The 20,809-nt window shown below is 35.9% G+C and overlaps 2 protein-coding genes across 12 annotated transcripts in view; one reads left to right on the forward strand and one right to left on the reverse strand.

Moving 5' to 3' along the window:
* Positions 1-1,918, reverse strand: part of TRMT1L (tRNA methyltransferase 1 like) — a 42,874-nt gene extending 40,956 nt beyond the window's left edge. Inside the window, exon 1 of the mRNA XM_023501828.2 lies at positions 1,776-1,918. Coding sequence (XP_023357596.2) covers positions 1,776-1,902 — 127 coding nt within the window. The 5' untranslated portion in view covers positions 1,903-1,918. The remainder of the gene's footprint in view (positions 1-1,775) is intronic.
* A 186-nt stretch (positions 1,919-2,104) lies between these two features.
* Positions 2,105-20,809, forward strand: part of SWT1 (SWT1 RNA endoribonuclease homolog) — a 133,668-nt gene continuing 114,963 nt past the window's right edge. For 7 of the 11 annotated variants that reach the window (XR_004229305.1, XR_004229307.1, XR_004229306.1 and 4 more), the window contains exons 1-4: positions 2,226-2,298; positions 9,922-10,011; positions 12,836-12,928; positions 15,873-15,931. Coding sequence is in view for 6 of the 11 variants with exons in the window: in XM_031937033.1 (XP_031792893.1) it covers positions 2,260-2,298; positions 9,922-10,011; positions 12,836-12,928; positions 15,873-15,931 (281 nt within the window). In the remaining 5 variants the exon portion in view is untranslated. Of the gene's footprint in view, positions 2,194-2,225; positions 2,504-2,553; positions 2,607-2,667; positions 3,065-9,921; positions 10,012-12,835; positions 12,929-15,872; positions 15,932-20,809 lie in introns of those variants that run through there. The other 4 variants (XM_031937034.1, XM_012547738.3, XM_012547740.3 and 1 more) reach the window with 4 other exon arrangements.

Raw genomic sequence — 20,809 nt, forward strand, 5'->3', positions numbered from 1 at the left:
TTGTAAATATAGTATTACTTCATCTACTTTTTAAAAATATTCAGTACTGATGATTTCACCTGTACAAACATTTTCTCCACCACTGTGTATTGCAAGCCTTTATGTAGTAACTGAAAAATTCATCACTGAGACCAAACTGAGGATAAATCTTTCCAAACTTAAGGAGGCTGCTTCTTAGAACAGATGTAAAGGCTGTCCCAAAAGTCTTAGTTCAGTTTAAATGCTTTAATAGCTATTAAATATTTGATATTGAATTAAATTTATTATTTCCTTTCCAGCTTGTGCCCTTTCAGAGCCCAGTCATTTCATGCTATAGAGAGAGGCTTTACTCGATAGTAATAAATAGACTTTTGAGAACTGGTCTCAGATCACCATCATAATTTATAGCACTGTGATAAGGAAATATATCCCAAATTCCAGTTTGGAAACAAATATTTTTTATTAAAAAATAAATAAAAGTAATAAGATTTATTAGTTTATTCTTACATAGCACCTTTTCTCCCTGAGTTGCTAAATGCTAAAACCAATTTTTCCCATAAACTTGTAGGACACTAGTCCTTAGTGGCTTAACAGTGAGTGGTAAATCCACACTATTTCTTTCATGGCTCTTCCTCCTCAGTATTTTTTGGATAGTATTTGTTTGTATTTCCCCCAGGCCTAGTCCTATTCATACCCACTGTCCTGCTTACTATGATGCATAGCAAAAAAATTCAATTGCACATGAAGGAGCTCAAGGCATCTATCAACATTAACTTCACACAGCAGTGCTGTAATCTGCTCTAGTGCATGAAGAGCGAGCCAAAGTCGGGTTCAAACCATCACGTCCCTATCTTTCACTTAACATTTCTAAGTTTTGTTATAAAAAAAAAAAAAAAGAAACAGTTTTGTTTCCATTATCTTCTCCACATACACCCAAGCCCCCATACAAACTGCAAAATTATTTTATCATCAGCCTATAAACGCCAAATATTTAAATGTTCTCAACAAGCTCACTCACTGAACGGTGACCTCCTTGAGGACAGGGGCTGTTTTTCCACCTTTCTTTGTATTCCCAGAACTTGGTTCAGTGGCTGGCACATAGGCATTGAATAAATGTTTGTATATAGCCCGTCCCCATCAAAAAGGCATCCCTATTACTCGGACAAAGTGAAACATAATTGACAGAACTTTCTGAACTCAATGGAAGCCAGCAGACAGGAACTGTTTAATATAAACACCTTTAAATGACTTATTAGAACAAGATGAAAGGGGAGCAACTTGCCTGGAAACTACGAGGCTTCAAGTCCGACGGGCCACACTTATTCCCCTCCCCAAATTTAACGAGCCAATAAAATAAAACCCGCTCTTCCAAGGCCTCCGAGGCGGCTGGGGGGGACAGTGGCAGAGCCCTCGATTCGAACGCCCAAAGACCAGAGTTCAAATTCCGCCCCAAGTACTCTGTGGCTCAGTTTCCCTGCCTATAAAAGAGAGCAGCTCTCTCCCGGGCTTGTATCTGAATATTATGTTTTTTTATTTTATGCAAACCATAACGAGCGGAACACATATATACATGTACATGCACGTGAATACAGATGCACACGACGCGTGCACATACGTGCGCATGGGTACATGTATGTGAGTGTTTGCGCGTACGCATATACATTCAGACCTTGCGGGAATCGCTTCCCGCACTTCCCCGGCAGCATCCCACGGCATCCGCAAGCACCCGGCACGTGGCGCTGCCTCAGTTTCCCCCCAGCCTGACTCCGATGTCCTCCCGCAGCCCCTCCCCTTACTGCTCTCCGAAGCAGCCTCCGGGGTCGCCTCCTCGGGTTCGGGCTCAGGCTCGGGCTCGGGCTCGGGCTCGGGCTCGGGCTCAGGCTCCAGGTCCGGCGACGCCGCCTCCTCCGCCATGTTCTCCATAGTTACCACTTCCACGCCCAGCCCCGTCTAGGGCCCGGGGGGCGCCGAGGGGGTCCCGCTGGGCGCTGCTCCCAACTGCTCACGCGATGGAGGGCCGGGGGAAAAGCGGAGAAGAGTGAGCTGGAGCGGCGAGGGCAAGGGCGGGGGAACGGGAGAGCGCGTCCCGGCTCCTCAGGCGGAGACCAAGGGAAACACCGGTATTCCGTGATCCCGGAGGTTCCCCTGTCCCTTAAGTATTCAGCTTCCACCGCGCCTCTGCGCGCTGACGTATGAGGAGCGCCGGCCAATGAGGTAAAAGTACTCTGTCTCCATGGCACGTTCACTGTCACTCCGACTCTATTCTCCACCCTCTGAACAATGAGCGAACTACAACACCCAGGCTGCATTGCGAGGCCAGTGAGTGGGGAGGTCTAGGCGGAGGGAGGGTGAGTGTGGGTGTGGGATGGCATTCTAAACTCGAAAGAGGAAAGAAAAGCAAACCAAAACAAACCTTGCGCGTGAGCTTCCCGGGAAAGCTAAGAAAGAACTACAATTCCCAGGGGGCATTGGAGCAGAGGGAGGCTTGTAGGGGCTTGGGCCTTCGGCGCTGCAGCCCTCAGGGGTGAGTAATGGTTCCCCGGGAAAAAGGGCTGGGCTGTGGCGGGTGTGTGGCCCCCCCCACCCCCTCCACACTGGTGACAGCTTGAAAGACCCTCCTCGATCAGGTATCCCCTCCTTTTTGCTTTTGTTGTTGGATAGATTGAGTTACTTTCGGCCTTCTCTCCCCCGCCCCAGTCTTCCCGTGTTTCCTGTCGGAGTCTCTGAGAGCTTCCTGTTCCTGGAAGAGTACCCATCCCTGCCCCGCCCTCAGAGAGCTTACAGTCTAATGCCGGGGAGGGCCGGGATTTAGGGGGTACGTGTTGGGGCCGCTTCCGAGCGACGGCCCTCGCATTAAAGAGAAACGCGGGGCTGTGGGGGAGAGTTGAGCCTGGAGGAGGCGGAGAGCAGGAAGCTCCGGGGGTGGAAATGCCCCGAGTTTGTTGATGGAATGCCCGAGGCGAGGAGCGGCGAGGAGGCCGGAGGCTCCGGATCGCAAGGCCGAGCCGGGAGGATGCGAGGGGCCGGGGCGGCTTGTGGGAGCCCTTGAAGCCCTTCCGGGAGGGCGGCGTGTTTCATTCTCGAGGTAGATAGGTCCTGGATTAATCCCAGGGGACACTGGGGGAGGGACTGGATGTCTGAGTGGCGTCGGTGGTCCGTATGGGAGCGGGTGAGACTCTTCTAGTCTTTCTTAGTAGCCTCCCAAACGTGCTGTTCCCCTTCCCCTCCTTGTTTCCAAAAGGGTGTCCTTCCTCCGCGCGGGCATATAAGACTTCCAGTTTGAAAGAGTTTAGCTATCAGCCACCTTACTAACCCTCTGGGGGAACCGTGGCTCGGAGAGAGTAGCCCACGTGAATCCTGTCTTTTAGGCGCTATCATATTGTACTTTTACTTCCCCAACTTTATACCCTTCAATCAACCAATATTTATTAAGAGCTTACTCTGTGCCCGTGCTAGGTACTGAAGATACAAGTAAAAAGGGCATACAAGCGCCTCTAAAGAAATAATATAAATATAAAATTCAAAGTAATCTGTGTAGATAGACATGTGTGTGTCTGTACATATTGTGACATACACACCTAGGAATTGATTCGGGAATGAGGCCGAGATTGATTAGTAAAGCCTTCATGTGGGAGAATGCATCTTTTTTTTTTTTCCACTTTTTTTCTTATTTATTTGGCTTTATATAAGACTTTGTAGTTTATAAAGTGATTTCCTAGTAAGTAATGAAGAATGATGAGTCTGAAATCTTGTATTATAACAGAGAACAAACCCAGGCTTGTGGACTGCAAATCTAGAGCTTCCATTTTTGGGTAAATTTGAATGATAACGTTCTCCTTTAAGGGATCAACTCCTCTCTCTTCCTATTCCCTTCCCCCAATACAGGAAACTTCTGCCTTGATATGCATCTCTAGATTAGAAGCAACCATTGAAAAGATTTTATTTATCTTAGGTAATGTCAATTTCTTCATTCCCTCCTGACTGCTTTGTTACACCTGTCAGCCACAAGGGCAAGTATTTTTCTTTTTTTCTTTTTTTTTTTTTTTTACATGGGAAAAATGAACATTTATTTATTTACTTTTTTTTTTTTTTTTGGATTTTTGCCTTTTTTTAAATTTTATTTTATTTAATAGCCTTTTATTTACAGGTTATATGTATGGGTAACTTTATAGCATTGACAATTGCCAAACCTCTTCTTCCAATTTTTCCCCTCTTACCCTCCACCCCCTCCCCCAGATGGCAGGATGACCACTAGATGTTAAATATATTAAAATATAAATTAGATACACAATAAGTATACATGACCAAACTGTTATTTTGCTGTACAAATAGAATCAGACTCTGAAATATTGTACAATTAGCTTGTGAAGGAAATCAAAAATGCAGATGGGCAAAAATATAGGGATTGGGAATTCAATGTAATGGTTTTTAGTCATCTCCCAGAGTTCTTTCCGTGGCCGTAGCTGGTTCAGTTCATTAGTGCTCCATTGGAAATGATTTGGTTGATCTCATTGCTGAGAATGGCCAGGTCCATCAGAACTGGTCATCATCTAGTATTGTTGTTGAAGTATCTAATGATCTCTTGGCCCTGCTCCTTTCACTCAGCATCAGGGAGAACTGCATCTTATGATAATAAAAATAGCTAGCGGTTATAGAGTCTTTAATGAGGCAGAGGTAAGGTGGAAGGGTATTTCAAATGTAGGGGTCAGTGCAAAGGCACCTAGAATGGAGGTGGCTAGCTTACCTGGAGTGAAGGGAATGGTGTGAAGGCCATTTTGATGGGAACATGATGGGAGGGAAGAAAAAGTAAAAACAATTTCAAGGGACCTCTGAAATGATTGCTTTGTTTACTACTCCCAGGAAGAGAGTAAATCTATTGCTTTGTTTTTTAGCTTTCTAAAAGTCGCTGAACAAAATTAGATGGGAGCTAAGCAAGCAAAGGGCAACTGAATCTTTCCATCCCCCTGTCCATGAGTGCCATCTTCAAAAAGAAAGAAGTTTATTGAATTGATGAGATAGAGTGGATGTAGTTGATTTTATCTTTAGGCTTTCTGGCTAGATGGGTCTGTTTTTGCTTGAGTTGCAGGTATGAATTTGGATTTAGGGTGGCTTGTATTTAAAATGCTTTATCTAAGGGTTGATTTTTAGAGTCACTTTGTAGTTTAAGCTGGAAGGGATCTGAGAGAGCAGATAGTCCAAACCCTTCATGTTCAGAAATGCAATAACATAAGGACATAATGAAGTGACTTATTAAAAGTTGAATTTTTGCTCTTTGACCCCAAGTTTTAAAGCTTATTCCATGGCACTTAAGAGTTATCTGAGTTAACCTTTCAGCTTCAGTTTTCTTATCCATTAAATGAGAATAACACCTGATATATAGGCCTCATAATATTGTGAGGCTCAAATGAGATCGTGTATGTAAAATATGTGGCATATTTAAAAAGTGTTATACCAATGATAGTTGATGAGGATGCTATTTATTTATATAGAAATAAAAACCTTTGTGAAGCATCGTGGTGAAGCATTTTTAATCTTGGGGAGTCAAATCATAGCCAACATTTATACAATACTTTTTGAGTTGAAAACTACTTTACAAATAAATTATTTGATCCTCATAACAGCCCTAGTAGGTGCTATTATTTTTTCTTCTTTACAGATCAGGAATCTGAAGCAAACAGGTTAAGTGTTTATGTCAGAGGTTAGTGACTGTCCAGTGCCATACAACTAGTGTTTGAGGTCATATTTGAACTCAACTTTTGCTGGCTACAGGTTCAAAGCTCTAGCAAGAAAGTGTATGTTCTATTCCCAGCCCTGTAGATTCCCTCCCTGCTTAATTGACTAACCTCATTGGAATGTTCAGAGTTCAAGTACTTTGAAAACTTGGTCTGTGGCTAGATAAATATGTAATAATAAAGATTGTTGTCTAATATGTTTAGATCATAGTATCATAGAATTTAAGAAGGGATCTTTGAGATCATTCAGTACAAATCCTCATTTTAAAAATTACAAACATTAAAGCCCAGAAAGGGAAGGTCTAAAATAGAAAAAGTGGCAAGGGGGCCAGAACTAGCATTAGAACTCTGTTCTAGTCCTCAAACTTACTCTTTACACTACATTAGCAGTTTATTATAACACTTGGACAAGTCACATTTAAGGGACTGGATGCTATAGGAAGTTTGGCTTTTGATTTTAAGACCATATCATGTATACAGGAAAGAGAAGTAGGAATTTTGAAAACATCAAGAATTGGGTTGAGTTTCATGTATTGACAAAAGACATTTATTCTCAGTGAGCATTTTTATATTGAGAGAAATGATTATTTCTTTCATATACTAATGAGTTATTATTGATTTAGGACCAAGTTTTTTCCTCTCTTCTCTCATCCAGAAATCAACCAGTATAGGAAATATTGCTCATATGATTACCCAGTCTGAATGGCTAAAACTAACCAAAGACAATAAAGAAATTCTAGGTTTAGGCCAGTGGGTGGATTCCAACTTTGTTTCCACTGTCCTGCCTGAAAAAATGTTCATTCTCCCTTTTGTCAGCCTAATGATATGGAAATTGACAAATGTCTTTGAGATTTTGGTGCTCTTTGTCTTATACTGCCAGACCTTTTTTAGGATTTTAGTTTACCTTTCATTATAATATTTATTCTCACTTGTTAACCTTTTAGAGTTGACTTTCACCCTCTGGTACAACTCTTTTCTTTTTCTCTTTTTTTCTCTCAAATGAAAAGTTTCTTTAATTCATGCATCCTTTGAAGAAGGACCTCTCCTCTTTTTTTCTGATGTCATTTGGAATTTAAAATATACTTAACACTTTGAAGTTTTTTACTTTGAATAATTTTTAATAGCATTTCATTTTTCTAAATACACAAAAAGATAGTTTTTAATATTCAGCTTTGCAAAGCCTTGTGTTAGAAATTTTTATCCCTCTCTTCCTACCTCCCACTTTCCTAAGAAGAAAGCATATAGAGATAATTTAAACTTGTGCAATTCTTCTAAACCTGTTTCCGTATTCGTCAGTGCATCCCTTTTCAAAAGACTTTATAAATATAGAAGGTTTCCATCTCCATAACAAGCCTATTTATTGACTACTTTCTAGCTATAGTCAATAAAACTGATTGTGATTTCCTGGAATTGTCTCTCTGAAATTTTCATTCATCACAGTATATTATACTCTTATTTTGAAATTGACACACTGAAAAGCTGAAGTAGTAGTCTCATAACTTAGCTTGTTTAGCTTTGGGAAATTTATACTATTACTTTTCTTGAAAAAAGATTACTGTGAATCAGTTTATGTTGTTAAAGTTACTTTAAAATCAGTTTGTCACTAAACAGAATTTCAGACAGCAGCACTTTTTTTCAAGTTAAATTTTATTTTTTTAATCAGCAACAATCTTCATTTCCCTACTTACTCAAACTTCCTCACCATCATTTGGAAAAGAAAGACAAAACTCTTGTTTACTAATACATAGTTAATAAAACACACTTCTACCTTAGCTGTATCCATAAAAAAAAAAAAAAAAAAAAAAAAAAAAGTATCATTTCTACACTTCAATTTTTGCTTTTGCTTGATATGAGTTTTTCACTTCTCTAATAAAGAATTATTTCATTGAAGAATATTTCACCTATGGGTCTTTGGAATCTTAGTTGGTCTTTATGCTAATCAGAATTCCTAAATCTTTCAGTTGATTGTCTTTACAGTATTCTTATCATTGTATAAATGGTCCTTGTTTTACTGTTTAGGAAAAGAAGGGGAAAAAGACCTTAGTCAAGGACAGAGATCTCATAGGTCAAAGTATTTTTTCTCTTTTGTCTGAACTCTTCATCTTATTTTTAATTTTTAATTATCTAATATTTCCCACCAATTGCATGTAAATTTTTAAAAAATATTTATTTTTTTTTAATTTTGAGTTCTAAATTCTCTCCCTTCCCAATCTTCTCTCCTCTGTAACAAAGTTAAACTATTTGATATAAATTTTATGTGTACAATCGTGCAAAACATTGCCATATCAGTCTTCTTGTGAAGAAAATACAAACTAAAAAAAAAGTAACAATGAAAATATAAAATGAAAAATAGTATGATTCAATCTGCATTTCGTTTTCATAGTTCTTAATCTGCAGGTGGATAGTATTTTTTGTAATGAGTCCTTTGGAATTTTCTTGGATCATTGTATTGCTGAAAAATAGTATAATTCATTCCCAGTTGATTATCAAACAATATTGCTTTTATTGTTTACAAATATTTTCCTGTTTCTGCTCATTACTTAAATGAGTATATATGTTTTTTTTGTACAAATAAGTTCTTTCACTTTTTCATATCAAAATACTTTTGAAACTCTTATTATGAATGTTTTTTACACATTATTAACTATATAATTAGGAATCTGGTTTAGATGTTTTGTCTTTTTCTCTAGTTTCTCTCCCTTCCTCCCCCAAAAGCTTTTTTTTTTTTTTTTTTTTCTGTTGCAGAATCTATGCTTAACAAATCTGTTCTCTCTCATATAGTCAAATAGACCTGGGTTGAAAATCACATAACTCAGAACTCACTACCATTTAAGACATCTCATTAGAGTTTGGGACATGAACTGTTAGGAAATTATTACTTCATCCTGAACCCAAATTTGCCTTCTTATAACTTCAATCAATTGGTTCTAGTGTTGCCCTTTGGTCCTAACTAGGAAAAACATTATTCTTTTTCTGTATGGCAGTTAATTCATATTTTTGAAGTTAATAATTATGTTTCCTGTTGAAACTGCTGTTTTCTGGAATTTTGTTTAACATTTTTAGAAGTTACTTGGATAAATGCAGAAATAGATTACTAAAATTTCAGATAAAACAAAAGCTGGGAGAATACCTTTTGAACTGAGTGACAGATAGGATCTAAAAAGATTTTGATAGGCTAGAACATTGAACTGAATCTAATAAGAAATTTAATAGAGATGAATGGGCAAATCATTTCATCTGTGTTCCTACAACAATGAAATCAGATCTGGACCCAAAATAATTTTTTTTGAGTTAATGTACATTATTGATTGATAGTAGTACTGTATAAATAAAATAATTATTAAAAGCAAAACATATGCAGGATTCATTTATAAGAAACAGTCAAGGTACCTGATTCAACTGAATTATAGCTTTAGCCACAGCAAAACTATCAGAAGTGATTGCTCAGTTCCCATATGTTCATCTAGGAGGCATAATGCATAAGTGGGTCTGGAGTTAGGAAGATCAGAGTTCCAATGTGAACTTTGGTTCTTAATGTCTCTGTGACCTTGGTAAAATCACATAACTGATGCCTCAGTTACTTTAGACTATCACCTAAGCCTAGTACTGATAAGGGCAAAGTACTGATAAATGGCTTAGGTGATAGGTAAAAGGAGTTTCTTTTCTGGGATCTTATACTTGTAGGAGGGGATCCATTTGTTAACTAAGCAGAAGAATGACTTGAGGCCCTTGGGAGCAGATTAAGAGCTCATTCCATCAAAAACTGAGGAGTTAGCTGCCTGACAGTCACAGTGGAAAAGTGTTAACTGTTGATTTTGTTTGCTTCAATGGGCATTAGAAACAATTAGCCTAAGTGACTCCATATTGGGGACCTGTCATTATAATATAGCATTAAACTACAATCAAAAAATATTACCACATTGGCCAAGAATGGCATGTACATTTTTTGGTTACCGGAAGGATTGTGGTGCCTATCATAGAAATAGGGAAGTTTAGAAAAAGAAGAAGTTTGTTTTGGACAATAAATCATACGGTCTCTCTAGAGAACTTAGAGAAGAAAAGATCACCAAAAGCAGAATCTTATTTTCTCAATGAGTAGTAGTTGTATATTGATAATCTCTAGGAAGACGTGGTTCATTAAAAGACTTGGAGAAATATAATTTCTAATTATATTTTTTTATCTTAACTTTTTTTTTTTTTTTTTTTTTAGCTTTTCACAATGTCCAAGAAAGGAACTAATGGTAAACAGGAAAAGTCTCCAAGAAAGGACACATCTCCTTCATCCAACCTAGATGAAAAAGTAAGAGTCTGATTTCATTTTACAAATAAAATATTTTCACACTTTTATTTTTGTTTATCTTATGTCCTTGTTTATCTTATTGATGGCTCCAGAAACTGGCACTTAGAAGCCAGGCCAAAGCTTTTTTAAGTTTTGGGTATTCATATGAACATCCAATTGTAGTCATGTTTTTTTTTTTTTTTTTTTTTTTTCTTTTTTGGTTAATAATACTGTCCTTGGTTCCTTTTCCTGAGTAGCATTATTTTGGGAATCCACTATTTAAGTTGACTCACCACAGTAAGGTATCTTTAGCATTCTTTTTTTCTTCAGGAGAAATATGTTTGCATCCTTCACTCTTTTCCAAATCATAATAAGAAATAATTAATAAACTTAGCCTATTGTGCTTGCTATATGCCAGACACTCTGCTAAGCATTTTATCGTTATTATCTCATTTGAAATTTTCAACAACCCTGTGAGAGAAATGATTATTTTTCTGTTATACTAATAACCAGTTATTCATTTTGGGATCCAGGGTTTTTCCTCTTTTTATTTCCTTATTCAAAGCTCAGTCCCTGTGGGTCAGTCTTTGAGGAATATTCCTGACAGATGAAATTGTTTGGGAATCATCCCCATCCAGATAATGTAATCTTGGTGAATTTTAGCCCTAAATACATTAAGTTCAAGCCCTTGAACCTCTAAAGCATCCCTCTCCTCCAGTTGTTCAGTATGTTGGGGATAGATTGTTTTGCCCCTTTGTACTAGAAACAACTGAATCTCTTCAAGCCACGTTCTCAGTAGGAGGGGCTGAGGACTTTTAGTCTATCCCCCATTGGAAGTTTACCTACTCATTAAGAGTAAAATAATTAGGGTTGATTTTCACCTTTTAAGGTCAATCCCATTTTTCCTTCAGTGATTTCCTTTTGTTGAGAGAGACCGTCAACTATTGATTTATTGATTATTTGTTAGCCTAATAAATTGATTGTTAATTACCCAGAAATTGTCTCTTGGGCTTATTGTTCATTTCACCTGGGAGGAAGGTGCTATTTTTATATCCATTTTACAGGTGAGGAAACTAAGGCATACAGAGATTAAGTGACCTGTTCAGGGTCACACAGCTGGGAAGTATCTGAGACCAGATTTAATTTAGACCTTCCCAACTCCAGCCCATTGCTTTTATCCACCGCATTGCCTATCTGCCTAGATTAGCAGTTGTGATTAACAATCACACAAGATTTATCTAAAAAGTTTTCTTTCAGTGTAGAACATGCATTGATTTAGCTTGCTAGGAGAATTGCTAGAAGACAAAAGGACAAAGGTGACAGCTTTAATAGTATGTTGTATTCATTTATGGATTAGTGTAGACTACTACTGATTGTTGTTAATTTTGTAATCTGAAGTCATGTACTGTATGCTAACTTTTGTGTATTTATGATTTAATGGAGGGAGAATTTTAATCAATTGTTGTTCTGTTAGAAGTTAATAAGGAACAATAAGGCATGGGTTCTTAACCTTTTTCTGTTATGGGTACTTTGACAGTGTACTTTGACAGCAACTTTGACAAGTTGCCTTATAATGTTTTAACACACTGAGAGTAAAATACATAGGGCTTACAAAGAAAACCAATTATATTGAAATGAAAATGCATTTTTCTCCCCATCCAAGTTCACAAATTTACTAATCTCTATCCAAGAACCCTTTGTTAGTGTAGTAGCCCCAGGAGGGAACCTTTGATCTTAGGTGTCATTATCTATAGAAAGTGAATTCCAGGAAATCCTTGACTTGATGAAGGTGACAAAAGCCATAGTAGACCAGGATTACTGTGTTTTGAAAAATTTCTATATCCCTGATTTTAAGAGAAATTTGTTTCTCCTGGTAGGCACATTCTCCTGTTTTTGTGACCAAGCCATTTCTCCTCTTCTGGGAAATAAGGGAGTTGGACTTAATGATTTATGAAGTCCCTTCCAGCTCTTTTTGATACTCTTGGTACTGGGATTTAGACTGACTTACCTAGGAGTTTTAGCATGAGAATACTTTTCACTAACAAGTTAACCACATATTCTTAGGGCCTTCTTATGGACTGCCTTATGAGGTAAATAATTTTGTCCACTTTTGATTGCTAACCACAGTTGCTACTAAAGACCCCAGGATGATTTATGTTGTGGTCCAGCCGCCTTTCTCCTGAGGAGGACTTGCTTGCAAGAGTTTTCCTCACTTTAAATTAATTAAACTTCTGTTTGATTCCTGACTCTCCTATTGCTAGCCTTTCTTGTTTGTCTCTAGCCACCCACAGGTTAGAGACTGTTTCTAGTCCAGATGACATAACTATTGCTTGAAAAGTCTTTGAGGGCAAGGATTGTGTTGTTTTTCATCTTGGTATACCCAGAGCTTAGTATGGTGTCTTCATCATATCATATGGTGTCTCTTAATGCTTATTGAATTGGGGAGAACACTTCTGAAGGCCAAGTAACCCTTAAAGAATCATAGAAAGTTAGAAGCATGGGAACCTTTGGATATACATTGCTCACTTTTATATAAGAAACCAAGCCTTAGAAAGGGTAAGTGATTTCCATACTGTCATAAAACAGCTCTAGATCCAGAGTTGAATTCAGGTCTACTGCATTTCAGGAGCATTATTTATTTATTTATATCACATCTGCTTTTTCCCATCTTACCTCTTAGGTAGTTTCTGTGTCTTTACATTTTATTCCTATAATGTCTCATGGGTATTATCCATTGAATACTTATTAAGTATAGGTTCATTGAGCTATATAGAAGGCATTCTTTTTATAGCATTTTAAAAAATTGAACTTTCTCCTCCTCACTTTTTCCTTTTGAAATTCTTAGGAAAAGAAGCAGAAAAAAATCTCTTCAAAAGCACCAAATCCTAGTATCTTGTCTTGTTCCAGATGTTCAACTTCCTTAGGGAAGAGAAAGTTGGTAAGTTTTTAGCTACCTTAAATAATTTAAATTATATATTGACATCTTGCTTCTTCCCCTTGGTTTTTTGGTTTTGTTTTGTTAACCTTTTCTTTTTAAAGATTTTATACTTTGATTTCCCTTTTTTTTTTTTTGATTGCATATTTTAATTTCCTTTTCCTCCTCCAAAACCATTTATTAATAACCTAATTGCATTTGCCTATATTAATTGTTATCCTTCTTGGACTAGAATACATTTCCACATGTTAAAAAAAAAACAACCTCACAAATTGTAGTAACAGAAAGGATAAATGAATGCATGAAGGGACACATGGGACTTACAGGTAAGGAAGTATATCCAGGGGATAGGTGAGATAGAATACTTTGGTTAATGACAAGAAGAGTAGCTGTGAGAATTCCATTATGCCTACTGTAGAATGCTTTAAGCATTTTTGTTTCTTAGAATTTAACTTTCATTTCAATTTCCTTTTATCAGAATAATCTTCATTCTTTAAAAACAAGCAAACAATCTTTTGTTTATAGGTTAAAGTACAAGAACTTCCATAGTCTGGCATCCAAAGTTTTCTCTAACAGATTTTACCCAACTCCTCCAATGTTATCTCCCATTGTTAGCCTATATGCATATTTTATTCCCGCTTGCCTAGTTTCCTTACTGTATGAACCATATTGGAACTCACCATGTTTATTTCTTGTTCCATGACTTGACTCATATTGCTTTCCCCAACTTGGAAGGCCTTTATCTTTTACCTGCCCATGGTTACAATACTGAATTAAAGTAAGATCACCATTTATTAGGGATGCAGTCTTAGAGGAGTCTTTGAAATTCTGAGCTTTTGTTTTCTAAATTATATTTGCATTTACAGTATCCTTCTGAGAAAAGTGCTTTTAATTACCATATCTACTGACCTTTCCTTAGTCTGTCTTTCTTAACTTCTTTGTAGCCTCTGACACTGTCAATCATCTTTTTTTTTTTTTTTTTTTGATAGTCTCTCCCTTCTAGATTTTCATGACATTACTCTTTCCTGTTTTTCCTGCCTGTATGACCTTTCCTAAATTTCTTTCACTGAATCTAGAATATGTCTGTTAACCAGGCCCTGTGAGCCCATAAAACTGCCCTGGGCCCCCTCTACCATGTCATTTGATGATCTTTTCAGATCTCATAAATTCAGTTAACATCCCTATGCCGATGATTCTCGAATCTCTTTAACCAGTCCTGCTCTCGTTTCTGATTTCCAGTCTGGCATCTCCAATTGCCTATGAGCATCTCAAACTGTATGTCTCATAGATATCTTACTCATCTTAACTAAATTGAATTCATTATCTTTTTCCTTAAGCACTCCTCTCTAACTTTGCTCTCACTGTTCAGAATGCCATCATCCAGTCCTAGGTGTCATCTTAATCTTTTCATTATTTTTTTCAAGTTTTCATATCTAAGTAAGACCTGCCAATACAACATCTCTTATATGTGCTCTCTTCTTCCTTTTGATACTTTTGCTGTTTTGGTGCAGGTCCTCCTCACCAAATGTCCTGCACTCTTGTAATATCTATTCTAGTATATTTTCCATTCAACAACTAACCTAATCTTCCTAAAATTGCAGTCTCACTATATCACCTCCCTATTCACTAAACTTGAGAAGGCTACTTGTTATCTACAGTATCAAATATAAAATTCTTTGTGTGCTTTTAAAGGCCCTTTTTTAACCTGATTCCTTCCTACCTTTCACATCTTTGATACTTTACTTCTGTTCATGTACTCTACTATCTAGTGACACTGTTCTGTCAACTTCCCTGCCTTCCTTCATGTTTCAGTTCATATCCTGCTTTCTGTAAGAGGCCTTTTCTTATCCTCAAATTCTAGTACTTTCTCTCTGAAAATATTTCCATTTTACCCTTTTATAGTTTGTACATATTTATTGGAATGTATTCTCTATTAGAATATGATTTTCTTGAGGACAGAGACTATTTTAGGTTTTCTTTGTATTCCTGGTGCTTAAGCATATTGCTTGGAACATAGAAAGCACTTAATGACTGTATTTGTTCATAGTCTTTAATTTTTTTTTAAATTTTGAAAATAGCTTTTTATTTTCAAAATACATGCAAAAAGGGGCAAGCAACTAGGTGGAACAGTGGATAGAGCACCAGCCCTGAAGTCAGGAGGACCTGAGTTCAAATCTGGTTTCAGACATTTAACACTTCCTAGCTGTGTGACCCTGGGCAAGTCATTTAACCCCAATTGCCTCAGCCAAAAAAAAAAAAAAGAATGCAAAGATAGTTTTCAGCATTCATCCTTGCAAAACGTTATTCCAAACTTTTCCCCTTCTCTTCCCCCCTCACCTCTCTCCCCTAGATAACAAATAATCTAGTGTAGGTTGAACATATGCAATTATTCTAAACATATATTCACATTTATGTTTCTGTACAAGAAAAATCAAATCAAAAAGGAAAAGAAAAAGCAAGCAAACAACAAAAACAAAAATACTATGTTGTGATTCACATTCAATCCTTATAGTCCTCTTTCTGGATGCAGTTGCTGACCATAGTCATTAAACCAAAAATAGGTTTATATGGTATGATAAATGAGAATAATTTTGCAAAACTTCATTAAATCATTTAAAAAAAAATTAGAACTATCTTAGAAGATTCAGAATATTTGATCATTTTTCATAGGATCATAGATTTTCATAGAACTAGAAAGGAGTTTAGAGATAATTTAGTGTAAACTACCCTTTTATAGCAAAACAAAACAAAAAGCAAAAAAGTGGTGACTTAAGAGAAATTGCTGCCTTGTTTTGCTATTTATTTATTTATTTTTTTAACCTGTCTTGACCATTCCCAAGTAGTCTGTAAGCACCAGGGGAAGAAGCCTTTAAAAAAAAATTGTTAACAGTGCTTTGCATAGTTTGTGTTTTTCAGTTCTTGCTGATATATAAATTTCCTTTTTCAGAAATCTGATGATACAGATGTTTTATACTGTGATCCAAAAAGAAGAGAAGACCTTCAAAGGTAAATTCCTTATTGTGTTAATTTTTTAAGTTTTTTGGTTAATGTGGATGGTGAAGCTCAACGTAATTCAAAATGTATTCTTAGTTTTATTTTGTGCAGAATTTGGAAAATCTTTTATTTAGTTTTGGTTTAATTATTTTCTTCAGTTTTTGCGCTTACATATTGTCTCTTATTGACATAATGCACAAATTCTACTTGTAATAGCAACTGAGTTTTGTCAGTATCAGTCTTAAGAAAATTTTCAGTGAAATAAAAATTCCATCAGATAAGTAGTAAGTAATTTGACTTTATTTCATCCTTAGAAAATTTACTAAAAGTATTAGCATGATAACTTAAAATGTGAATCTATAAAATTTATATTGCATCTGTGAGCTCTGCATAAAATTTATACTGGTTATCTTTGCTGAATTACTTGGTAACAGAAATAACTAGGAGAACTTATGAGATGCTGTGGAGGGTTATACAAAGAGAAGATAGAAATGTGATATGTGGTCCAAGGAAATCAATAGCCCAATGAAAAAAATCATTGATAATTAGAGAAAGACAAATTAATTACACTCTGAGATCTCACCTTCTACTCATTATATAGACATAATTAACAAAAATGGAAAATTACAAGCATTGGGCTTTGGCAAAACAGGTGCATTAAATGCACTGTTGGTAAAGCTGTGACTTTTCTGGCCTTTCAGGAAAACAGTTTGAAACTGGCCAGAAAGTTAAATGTACATACCTTTTGACCAAAAATTGCCACTACTAGGCCTATACTTCAAAGCAAAGAAAGAACAGGATCTGTATATACAAAAATAATTATAACAGTGTTGGCAAAGAATTAGAAATGTAGGAATTCCCATCAATTAGGGAATGGTCAAACATTAAATTATGTCATGCGTTGTAATAGAATACTGTTATACTCTAAAAATGATGAAGACAGCTTATTTTTCTGAGTTCTCAATAGTATGTTATAATATTTTATTTTTTCCAATTGCGTATTTTGACATTCCTTTTTGTAAGATTTTGAGTTCCATTTTTTCTCCTGCGTTTCCTTATCTCCCTCCTTATCTCTGTCTTGGGGACAAGACAGCAAGCAATCTGATTTAGGTTGTACATGTGCAATTATTTTAAACATATTTCCATATTAGTTATGTTGTGAAGGAAAAACCTTTTTTGAGAAAGAAAAAGCAAACTTAAAAAAAAAAAAATACCATCCTTTGATCAGCATTCAGTCTCAATAGTTCTCTTTGGATATGGATAGCATTTTCTTTTTCTTTTTTTTTTTTTTTTAGTAACAATTGCATTTTTTTCAAAATACATGCAAAGATAGTTTTTCAACATTTATCCTTGCAAAATGTTGTGTTCCAAATTTTCTCCCTCCTTCCTCTTCTCTTCTTCCATAGACAGTAAGTAATCCAATATAGGTTAAATATGTGCTGTTATGGGAGCCACCTGTTAGGGATTGTGGGGATCTCATTCTGACCAGCAGAATAGAGTGTGTCATGTGAGAGGACGATTATGACACAAGGAGAAGAGAGGCAGTTACAATGAAAACCTCTGACCTGTAATTTATTTCATCCTTGTATAGAATACATAGTTTTTTTTTTAAGTACAGCAAGGTTAATAAAAGAAAAGCATACATTTGTAAGCAGCGCCTGCATCATTAACTGTTTTATGACCTCCAGACAGACATCTCTGATTGTCAGGATTATGTCGTTTCCCCTCGAGTCTGTCAGCTCTGCTCAGAAAATTTAGATAGATTGTGAAAACCAAAACATTCCTTTAGTTTCTCAAGTGTGCTGTCATTCCTAACTGCAGAGACTCAAGAGTACTGGCCCATCCCTTTGTACAGTCCCCTTGAACCTTTTACAGACTTTTTAGGTTTCACACTTATTCGTGGTCCTCAACAATCTGCAATTCTTCTAAACATTTCCACATTTATCATGCTGCACGAGAAAAATCAGACCAAGGGAAAAAAATAAGAAAAAACAAACAACAACAAAAAAAGGTGAAATACCATATTGTGGTCAACATTCAGTGCCCATAGTTCTTTCATCTGGGTGCAGATGGCTCTCTCCATTGCAAGTTTATTGGAATTGGCCTGAATCACCTCATTGTTGAAAAGAGCTATGTCTTGGATGGCATTTTCTATCCCAAGTCTATTGAAATATTGAAATTATCTTAGACCATCATATTGTTGAAATAAGCTAAGCCTATTATAGTTGATCATTATATAATCTCATTGTTACTGTGTATTGTTCTTCTGATTCACATCACTTCACGCAGTATCAGTTTATATAAACTTGAAAGAGACAATTTCAAAGAAACCTGGAAAGACTTAAATGAACTGACCCAGTGAAGAGTGAAATGGGAAGAACCAGAACAATTTATATAACGTATTTTAATAACAAACAGCTTTGGAAGATTTAAGAACACTAATCACTGCAATGAGCAGCCACAATTCAGAGAACTTATTATAAAACATATTACCCAAGTCTTGACAGAAAGGTCATGGGACTTATTCAGAAGGAGGCATTTTTTTTTTTTTGGACATAACAAATATGAAATTAAATAAGAAACAATATGCATTAAATTCCCCCCCCCCAAATACATGTAAAATTTTTTTTGAGTTCCAGATTCTTTCCCTCCTTTTTTCCCTTTTCCCCTCTCTCATTTAGAAGGCAAGTAATTTATTACAGGTTTTATGTGTGTCTGTGTGTGTGTATGCAGCTGTGCAAAACACATTTCCATATTAGTGATGTTTTGAAAGAAAATTCCCCATCCCTGAAAAATAAAATAAAGCAAAATATGCTTCTATTTGCATCCAGACTCCATTAGTTCTTTTTCTGGGACACTTTTCATCATAATCCCTTCAAAATTGTCTTGGATTATTATTGTATTGCTAAGAACAGTTAAATCATTCACAGTTGAGGATCACCCAATATTGTTACTATATCATTTTGCATCAGTTTTTATATCTTTCCAGGTAGAAACAGCAATACAAATAGAGTAAAAAAGGAAAAAAAAATCCTCTTAATTTTAGTTGAATAAATTGTTAAGGAAGTTTGAGAAATATAAAATGGCTATAATTTCTTTGATGGCAGGCTCCATTTGCTAAACTTATTCATGTACCATATTATACATACTAGATATTGAGTAAATACTTGATTTATGTGGAACTTGAACCAAATGAGTATAAGGCCTCTAGACCAGGGGTCCTCAAACTACGCCAGATACAGCAGCTGAGGACGATTATCCCCCTCACCCAGGGCTATGAAGTTTCTTTATTTAAAGGCCCACAAAACATAGTTTTTGTTTTTACTATAGTCTGGCTCTCCAACAGTCTGAGGGACAGTGAACTGGCCCCCTATTTAAAAAGTTTGAGGACTCCTGCTCTGGACCATTAAGAGACAGAACTAATAGAACTCTTTTTTCTAGTAGAAACAATATGGTTAAATAAATTCCCAAAGCTTTTTCCCCCATAATTCTTTGAGATATTTGTTATAGAAGATATATTTCTTATTTTAAAACACTTTATTGATACCTTTTTTTTTTTTAATGATATCTACATTCCTGAATATATCCCCTACTTAATAACCCATTCTTTGGAACAAGAAAAGAAAAAGAAGGCAAAAACAACTCATCAAAATTAGCAAATCTTATAATCTATGTAGTGATCTATCTTCACGATTTCCCACCCTTGAAAGGATGTGCCTTTTTATCTCTTTTCAAGTAAATTTGGATGCTATGATTATGTGACTTCATTTTTTTTTCCATGTATGTTGCAATAGTAGTCATATGCTTTTGGGAAGTCCTTGTGTGATTCTCTGAATTCTTCATATTTGTTGTTTCTTACTGTACAATACTATTACATTTCCATACTGGTTTTGTTTAGTCATATTCTTATCAATGGACACTTACTTTACAATTTTATACTATAAAAAGTGCAAATGTGACCATTTTATTATATATGGAATGTTTCTGTCTCTAACCTTCCTGAAGTATATGGAGTAATAGGATCTTTAGGTCAAATATGGTGTCCCTTTTAACCACTATTTTAACTTAATTCTAATTTGATTTCCAGGATGGTTGGATCAATTCATGGCTCTACTAATGCTGTGCTAGTGTGCCTTTCTTTCTCAATTCTTTCTAGCATTGGGTGAGAAGGAAGTAAGGAAAGAAGGAAATAAATATTTATTAAGTGCTAATGATATAACAGGTAAATGAAGATACAATGTAGGGTCATGAAGTCTGAAAATCAGGAATAAGGCCAGGAGGGGAATGAAGGCTGGCATGGCCCCCTCCACCGAATGGAGGCCTCAAGGGAAATTCATCAGTGGGAGAGAGGATTATTTTCATCTTTTATTGTTTTTGCCAATTTTTTAGTCACCAGGTAAAGTTGCGGATTTGTTTTGCTATGCATTTCTCTTATTTTTAGGTATTTGGATTGATCTTTCATGTAGTTATTGATAGTTTGTAATTCTTCTTTTGATAATTCTTTTGACCAAATATCCCTTGTGGATATTTGGGTTGATATGAAAATCATCAGGTATTTGATGTAAAGATTTTTTTCCCCCCGTAAATACTTTCTCTTTTTATCTTAGTTGATTTATATAATTCATGCAAAAGCCTTTCAATTAATATAACTTAAATTATCTTATCTTTATTGATCATTTCTATTCCTTATTTCAAAACATTTTCCTTTAGGTACAACTGAGAAAAACATTTGATTCTCTACTTTTTCTTTTTTTTTTGTGGTACAAAAAACCATTTTGAGTTTATCTTGGCTTATAGTTTAATATTTTGGTGTAAATCTAATTTTTGCTAAACTGCTTTTCAGTTTTCCCAGAAATTCTTGTCAGAAAGGGAATTCAAGTCATTTGTTTT

The sequence above is a fragment of the Sarcophilus harrisii genome, chromosome 4 (genome assembly GCF_902635505.1).
Source record: "Sarcophilus harrisii chromosome 4, mSarHar1.11, whole genome shotgun sequence".
Classification (NCBI taxonomy): domain Eukaryota; kingdom Metazoa; phylum Chordata; class Mammalia; order Dasyuromorphia; family Dasyuridae; genus Sarcophilus; species Sarcophilus harrisii.